This window comes from Oncorhynchus mykiss, chromosome 23 (genome assembly GCF_013265735.2).
Source record: "Oncorhynchus mykiss isolate Arlee chromosome 23, USDA_OmykA_1.1, whole genome shotgun sequence".
NCBI lineage: Eukaryota > Metazoa > Chordata > Actinopteri > Salmoniformes > Salmonidae > Oncorhynchus > Oncorhynchus mykiss.
Window position 1 is genome coordinate 26,224,825 of NC_048587.1, and position 8,686 is coordinate 26,233,510.

At 40.4% G+C, this 8,686-nt stretch overlaps 1 protein-coding gene across 1 annotated transcript; it reads right to left on the minus strand.

The window, feature by feature from the left end:
* Positions 1-1,805: 1,805 nt before the first annotated feature.
* Positions 1,806-5,722, minus strand: LOC110502501 (G-protein coupled receptor 26-like). The gene is made up of 3 exons (XM_021580558.2): positions 4,863-5,722; positions 3,352-3,465; positions 1,806-2,447 (listed from the first exon to the last, which is right to left on the minus strand). The coding sequence occupies exons 1-3, from the start codon at positions 5,531-5,533 to the stop codon at positions 2,207-2,209; spliced, it is 1,026 nt and encodes a 341-aa protein (XP_021436233.2). The 5' UTR covers positions 5,534-5,722; the 3' UTR covers positions 1,806-2,206.
* Between the last annotated feature and the right edge of the window lie 2,964 nt (positions 5,723-8,686).

Below are 8,686 nucleotides of genomic sequence, written 5' to 3' on the forward strand. Positions count from 1 at the left end.
GAAAAGAAAATCTAAATATGAAAAAACAATTAATTGTAAATGGATGCAAAAATATTTTTCTGTGAAAAAAACTATTATGATAACGCAATCTATCTGTCGTGCAATTTTCCCTATGTTTGGTTATCTTACCCTGGCCTTTCCTTTCGCTGCCTTTTTTCCAGTTTCATTCCCTTTTTAAATTTCTCTACTTTTGCATATTTTTTATACTGAATGTTATAAGATCTTCAACCAAAACCTAATATTAGATGAAGGGCATTTGAGTGAACAAATAACACAACAATTACATACTTATTTCATAAACATTGTTGTGGAACACCCAATGTCCCTGTGTGAAAAGGTAATTGTCCCCTTACACTCAATAACTGGTTGTGCCACCTTCTAGCTGCAATGACTAAAACCAAACGCTTTCTGTAGTTGTTGACCAGTCTCACACGTCGCTGTGGGGGAATTTTGGCCCACTCTTCCATGCAGAACTGATTTACCTCAGAGATGGGTCCCATTATGTCTGGCGAAAAACCAAACGCTACATTTCACAGTAAGAACCTTATACCAGCGGTCAAGCATGGTGGTGGTAGTGTGATGGTTTGGGGATGCTCAGGACCTGGACGACTTGCGTTAATAGAAGGAATCATGAATTCTGCTCTGTATCAGAGAATTCTACAGGAGAATGTCAGGTCATCTGTCTGTGAGCTAAAGCGCAGCTGGGTCATGCAGCAAGACAATGATCCAAAACACAATCAAGTCTACATGAAAATGTCTAAAAAGCAACACATTTTTAGTTTTGGAATGTCTTAGTCAAAGTCCAGACCTAATCCCAATTGAGATGTTGTGGCAGGACTTGAAATGATCAGTTCATGCTTGAAAACACACACATGTCGCAGACTTAAAGCATTTCTGCATGGAAGATTGGGTCAAAAGTCCTCCACCTCAACCTGAGATACTGATCAACAACTATAGGAAGCATTTGGTTACAGTCATTGAACCTTAAGGTGGCATAACCAGTTATTGCGTGTAAGAAGGCAGTTACATTTTTGTTCAGTAAATAAATAAAATAAGTATACATTTTTGTGTTATTTATAAACTCAGGTTCCCTTTATCTAATATTATGCACTATTTATGCACAAAATTGAGAAAATTTGAAAGGGGGCAAATACTTTTTCACTGTAGAACCCTGCATCCCACTACTGCTTTGCCTCTAAAACTAAGCAGGATCGTTCCGTGGGTGGGAGACCAGATGTAGCTGGAAGTGGTAAATAAAATGCATATTTGGGGATATTTTTTATGTGAAAAATTAACATGCAAATCTTCACAGATGTCCAAAAACCATGTGTTTTTCATGTTATTTTCATGTGATTTTTTTCTTTTATGTGTTTTTTTTTGTAAGGGCACTCTCCCCTAGGCTTTTGGCCTGCAGCTACATCATCTTAGCTAGCTGAGTCATAATTAGGGCATGCTACTGTGCACACCAACTAATTGGGCTCAGACTTCAAACAGGTGGCAATATCTTCTAAACAAGTTATGACTAATCAACCAGTTCTTGACTTGGACATAAATAGGTGCTGGTACTCATTTGGGGTTCCGGTACTGTTTATATGGTGCAGGCACTCCACACTACTTTTGAGCTAATATTCTGTATATTCTATAAGAGGTGCAGGAACTCAAGCAATAGAACATTTGAGTCAGGCACTGCAATCAACTAAACAATGTTATAACATATGAGGGCGGGTTGTAATGAAATGTTACAATAAAAACCATCAGGAATAGTGAATCCTGGTGGTGTTACTAGACTAACAACATACGTCAAAATCTAACTTGTCTTATCTAAAGTCATATGTGGTACAACTTGACATCACTCTGTCAAAACCACTCAGTTGGAATGAAAACATTTTACACTAATTAACATACTTAAATGAACTACAAGTGACTCACTGGCTTAGCAACAGTAATTCATGACCCACATGACTCTCTGTCATATCTTCCCATTTAATGACTTGTCACATTTTCTCACTCATGTCACACCATGAGACAACAGAGCAACACTTAACCACACTCAACATTGCAAAAGTACGAAATCGATACGTAGCAGCAATCTCTTCTAAGGTCTGTTCAACCCTCTCCACTCTCCAACCATGACTCAGTACTTAGGTACAGTATGTAGGTACCTCAATGTTTCCATCTTGCCATAGTCAGGCAATAGCAAGGCCCTTCACTGGGTGGGTTTGGTGTTGTTGGTATCGGTAGCCCTGCCATTCTCCACACTGCGGACGGAGGAGTTAAAGGAGCTCCTCTTCAGGATCTTGTTGGCCAGGTCACTGCATGTCTTCCTGTACTGGTTCCGGAGCAGTGAGTAGACAAAAGGGTCGCAGGCTGCCTTGCTGTAGGCCAAACACTTGGACAGCACACCCCAATGAGGGCTTATGTGTCCTGGGGTGGAGAGCTCCACAATTCTGCCATGACAGACACACAGAATAAGTTATATTATTAACAGTGTTTAGCTTACAGTGCTGGTCTATGAGACAAGTCATGTTTCATAGGCCAGCGTACAGTGAAAAAACAACACAGATGTAAAAAAACTTTATTGATAAGCTTTCAAAAATGTTGACATTTCGCTTGAAAATGTCATGGCTCTGATTCGATAGTGAATGTTGGGGGATGTGGAGTTGCTCTTGTTTGGCTCATTGTGCTCACCACGCTGTATAGTGGTGGTACACAAAGTCAAGGCTTATACTCAGAATGTTTAGGTGAGATCACTGGTCGTGTGATTCACAGCAGCTATCAAACTCACAATGGGGATCTCACTATCATTATACCCACTGATGTGGTCTTCTTCTTCACGGTTATTTTGTATCCGCATCTGAAGAGTTGGAGCTGGTTGAATGCAGGTTTAATGAGAAGAATCCTCATGGTCTCCGACTTACTCATAATCACACGTCCATTCATGGTAATTCTCTCGTGGATTCTCTTTCTCTTATATTCTTTCTCCCTTCCCTGGGTTTCATCCTATACCTCATGAAAAAGATAAACATGCATCTATGAACCTTTCCTTCTATGGCCGCAACAAAATCACCCTCAAGCTGATTGATTAGTGATTTAGACACCGGATCAATTTAACATAATAAGATGAGGTTGTAGAAATTGACTATGGCCGACTCCAGTCTGAATTGAAATTCATTAGCACAAAGCAGTTGTCCTCATTGCAAATTTGACAAAGCACAAGTCATTTGTTCAGGCAGTAGACAACTTTCATTGGTCTCAGATGGGGAATTGACGTCATTGCAGCAGCCAATCTCACAATGTAACATTACCACACATGCACAGTGGTGTTGAGGATAGATCTGAACCTCTGCTCACCTCGTAATGACGTAGGGGGCAAAGCACACCACAAACGTTCCAATGAATGTGCTGATCTTCTTGGTGGCTCTCTGCCTCCGCTGTCTCTGCTCATCCAGGCATCGCTGGCGCACACTGCCAAAGGACAGAGGGGACCATTATCACCCCAAGGGACGTATAGGAGCATAAGTTTAAACATGGCCTCTCGAGTGGGATGAACGTTGATGGAGAAAACAGCATGCTTCTATGGACAGTATCAGAGCTCATCCCCAGGTCAATGCCAATGGATTGTTCAAGATATATGAACAGTAACACATCCATTATGTAAATCAAGTCCAATTCCAGGTCCATAATTATTCTTTAATAGACTGGTAATAACATGGTGTTGACCTCAGCATATCTTAGAAAGATGAAGGAAAGATAACATAAAATAAAGTAACGTTGACAGTGAGTGCACATTAATTGACTGATTTGAGGCTAATTTATTTATTTTAGCTATGTAATATGGAGGTGATTGAAAAGGGAACATCAAATACAGTAAACCATTCATAACATGGATCTTAACTATATCCAGAAATAATTACACACGCTATTATCCTAACATCTATGATGTAGAGAGAAAATGCTTCAGGGTGATTCAATCATATCTCTCCTCACATCTTTCTCATCCCTCTCACTGAACAGCTCTTTGAACGTTTGAGGTAAACTGGGCAGAGTAGGCCTAAACTGATCTAATATCTAATCTCAAAGAATGGTTTTGATGTATTACATTTGATTAAAACTATTGTTAAAATGCGGAATGATTTTTGCTTTTCTGTATGTAGGTTACTGTAATGTTGGCATGACCATAGTATTGCCTATGACAAAATATCTAAATGCAAGGCAAATTTAATGACAATTGGTTAACTAACTGCCAATAATGCATGTCTGGGCTATTCAACTCATGAATATAAATCACATGTTTTGGGGTTGGAATATATTTGTGTCATTTTAGTTTTGATAAAGAGGCCTGAGATCTGAGACCGGAACATTGGACCAAATCTGTGGTGCTGAAATCAATCATAATGCCACTGAAGTCGCATTGTGCAATCACAATTTGTGGGCTAATTTTTTAGGGGATAGATTAGCTTTAATAATACAGATAGACCATGGCTTCTATCAATGTAATTGTGTTCATAATTTCTAATCCCTCATATATATTATTTTGTAAATATACTGTATATTTTCACCTTACCACCCCACCATTAATTGAAGTAAACTAATGGACAACAATACAATTTTACATTATCTTTTTTTGTTTGATCGATTTTTGATTTACTATGATTTTTCAAATCACCCTGTAGTGCTATTTGCAGAGTTGTCTCTATGTAAATGTTGCAATTCTTCAACCATTCCTGAACCTGCGACCCGAAAACAAGCTACACATGGGCAATACCAAAACAATTGTAAACATGGGCTAACCTTGAAAAAAGTAAATGAAACAAGTAAATTAATCAGACAAGGACACCTCAACAGTAGGCTAAACATCTTACCTCGGGTGAATATCCACAAGCAGCAATACGGTCTGCATAGTGATCACGTCGATGCGTTTACAGTGAAAACGCGCAACTTTCAGCACTTTCAGGTACGTTACACACAACACAATCAAGGTCATGAGAAAAGTGAGCGAGTGTAAAACCACAGTGTAGATGATGAACTGCGTCTTAGTGTCACTTGCTCTCGCATTGCAGAGCGTACAGGATGCGTAAAGGTGATGGTACCCAACCCAGGAGAGGCAGGTGGCCACCGTGGAGAAGGAGAGCGAGTGGAACCACGTGTATGCCAGAGCTATCACTGCGTCCCGGTGTCGTATTCTGGAGTGGTAGCTTAGCGGAAAAACCACCGCCACCCATCTATCGATGCTCAAAGCCCCCATACTGAGCATTGAGTTCGTGGTGAGGAAAGTGTCCAGGAAACCCACAGTTTGACAGAACCCGCTGCTTCCAGGGTTTCCTTTGTTGATAAGTCCGACCAGAGTTAGAGGCATGGTAGAAACGGTAAGAAAGAGGTTGCAGAAGGTAAGGTTGAGGATAAACAACCCGGGAACCTGCTTTCGAATCTCCGGGTTGTACAGAAAGCAGATTACCACCACCACGTTGGACAGCAACGAGACAACGATGATCACTACTACAAACAGAAAGACAGCTATGTCCGCTATGTGCATGGTGCGTGCGTCCCGCTCAAAAATACGGACTTTTGACAATTGAATCCACCGTCCAGCTTCGGAAATAAATTAAAGATAGCATTGTGCTGGAACTAAGAGGTCCAAATACAAACATTCGACACTGTGTCACAATTATAATTCGTTGTCCTTTTCGTGTCTCCATGTAACGATACAGCCGGCTCACTATGTGGAGTCGCAAGGAAGGGCATCCAAGTATTATGGATGTTATGTGATACGGACTGAACCAATGTCTCCGGGGACGGGTGATAAACAAATAGAGACACCCCTGCACGTCTGGCTGCAGTTAGTTTCCAAGTATTTCTTCCTTGCCATTGCAATGATACCTCATTGTGCAATCGCGCAGTGCACTGATGGACAGCTTTGCAAACACGCAGAGCAGTCTCTCCTATGGTCTGTCTCCGGGGATGCTTTTGTTCTATATATATCACCCCTCACCTACACTCACATGCTGCACACTTGATCGCCTCCCCAAAGCTACCAAAAATAGATTTATTTAAAAATAGAACATCATGCGTTAAGTGTCGACTTGTGTCACTGACACCTACAATTTGATGAACGTGCAACATATTGATCTTTGTGTTATCTCCATATGATGTAAATTCCATATATCTGGGGGTGTTGAGAAAGGCAGAAGACACAGCCAGAACGTTGCTGATTCAAGCCCCCATGCCAGGCAACGCAAAAATGGGAATGAAACTGAACTGATAGCTATAAGGCTGCTGGTCTCTGATCCCATGCACCATCTCCTGCCATTGTGTCCTTGAGCAAAAGTATGAACAAAAGTTTCTTCAAGTGCAGTTGCCATCAAGAGGTATGATGAAACTGGCTCTCATGAGGACCGCCACAGGAAAGGAAGACCCAGAGTTTCCTCTGCTGCAGAGGATAAGTTCATTAGAGTTACCAGCCTTGGACATTGCAGCCCAAATAAATGCTTCACAGAGTTCAAGTAATAGACACATCTCAACATAAACTGTTCAGAGGAGACTACGCGAATCAGGCCTTCATGGTCCATAAGAAGAAGAGACTTGCTTGGGCCAAGAAACATGGACAATGGACATTAGACCGGTGGAAATCTGTCCTTTGGTGTGATGAGTCCAAATTTGAGATTTATGGTTCCAACAGCCGTGTCTTTGTGAGACGCAGAGTAGGTGAACGGATGATCTCCGTATGTGTGGTTCCCACCGTGAAGCATGGAGGAGGAGGTGTGATGGTGTGGGGATGCTTTGCTGGTGATACTGTCAATGATTTATTTAGAATTCAAGGCACACTTAACCAGCATGGAGACCACAGCATTATGCAGCGATACGCCATCCCATCTGGTTTACAATTATTGGGACTATCATTTGTTTTTCAACAGGACAATGACCCAACACACCTCCAGGCTGTGTAAGGGCTATTTGACCAAGAAGGAGAGTGATGGAGTGCTGCATCAGATGACCTGGCCTACACAATGACCCGACCTCAAACCAACTGAGATGGTTTGGGATAAATTGGACTGCAGAGTGAAGGAAAAGAAACCAACAAGTGCTCAGCATATGTGGGAACTCCTTCAAGACTGTTGGAAAAGCATTCTAGGTGAAGCTCGTTGACAGTATGCCAAGAGTGTGCAAAGCTGTCATCAAGGCAAAGTGTGTCTACTTTGACGTCTAAAATATAAAATATGTTTTGATTTGTTTAACACTTTTTTGGTTACTACATGATTCAAAATGTGTTATTTAGTTGTTTAGATGTCTTCAATATTATTATATATATAGATATATATATAATATAGAAAAAAGTAAAAATAAAGCAAAATCCTTGAATGAGTAGGTGTCCAAACTTTTGACTAGTACTTTATATATATATATATATATATATATATATATATATATATATATATATATATATATATATATATATATATATATATATATATATACATATCCAGTTGAAGTAGGAAGTTTACATACACCTTAGCCAAATACATTTCAACTCAGTTTTCACAATTCCTGACATTTAATCCTCATAAAAATTCCCTGTCTTAGGTCAGTTAGGATCACCACTATTTTAAGAATGTGAAATGTCAGAATAATAGTAAAGATAATAATTTATTTCAGCTTTTATTTATTTCATCACATTCCCTGTGGGTCAGAAGGTTACATACACTCAATTAGTATTTGGTAGCATTGCCTTTAAATTGTTTAACTTGGGTCAAATGTTTCGGGTAGTCTTCAACAAGGTTCCAACAATAAGTTGGGTGAATTTTGGCCAATTCCTCCTGACAGAGCTGGTGTAACTGAGTCAGGTTTGTAGGCCTCCTTGCTCGCACACGCTTTTTCAGTTCTGCCCACAAATGTTCTATAGAATTGAGGTCAGGGCTTAGTGATGGCCACTCCAATACCTTGACTTTGTTGTCCTTAAGCTATTTTGCCACAACTTTGGAAGTATGCTTGGGGTCATTGTCCATTTGGAAGACACACTTGCGTCCAAGCTTTAACTGATGTCTTGAGATGTTGCTTAAATATATCCACATACTTTCCTACCTCATGATGCCATCTGTTTTGTGAAGTGCACCAGTCCCTCCTGCAGCAAAGCACCCCCACAACATGATGCTGCCACCCCTGTGTTTCACAGTTGGGATGGTGTTCTTTGGCTTGCAAGCCTCTCCCCTTTTTCCTCCAAACATAACTATGGTCATTATGGCCAAACAGTTCTATTTTTGTACAGTCTTTGTCCCCATGTGCAGTTGCAAACTGTAGTCTTGCTTTTTTTATGGCTGTTTTGGAGCAGTGGCTTCTTATACTTGCGTACTATTGTTAGTACAGATGAACGTGGTACCTTCAGGCGTTTGGAAATTGCTCCCAAGGATGAACTAAACTTGTGGTGGCCTGCAATTTTTTTTCTGTGGTCTTGGCTGATTTCGTTTGATTTTCCCATGATGTCAAGCAAAGAGACACTGAGTTTGAAGGTAGGCCTTGAAATACATCCACAGATACACCTCCAATTGACTCAAATTATGTCAATTAGCCTATCAGAAGCTTCTAAAGCCATGACATCATATTCTGGAATTTTCCAAGCTATTTAAAGGCACAGTCAACATAATGTATGTTAACTTCTGACCCACTGGAATTGTGATACAGTGAATTATAAGTG

Excerpts from the sequence above, each read along its gene's own strand:
- LOC110502501 (XM_021580558.2), bottom strand. The coding sequence starts at position 5,533 with ATGCACATAGCGGACATAGCTGTCTTTCTGTTTGTAGTAGTGATCATC. Across the intron at positions 3,466-4,862 it reads CTTGTGGATATTCACCCGAG|TGTGCGCCAGCGATGCCTGG; the intron begins GTAAGATGTTTA and ends GTCCTTTGGCAG. Across the intron at positions 2,448-3,351 it reads GCCCCCTACGTCATTACGAG|AATTGTGGAGCTCTCCACCC; the intron begins GTGAGCAGAGGT and ends CTGTCATGGCAG.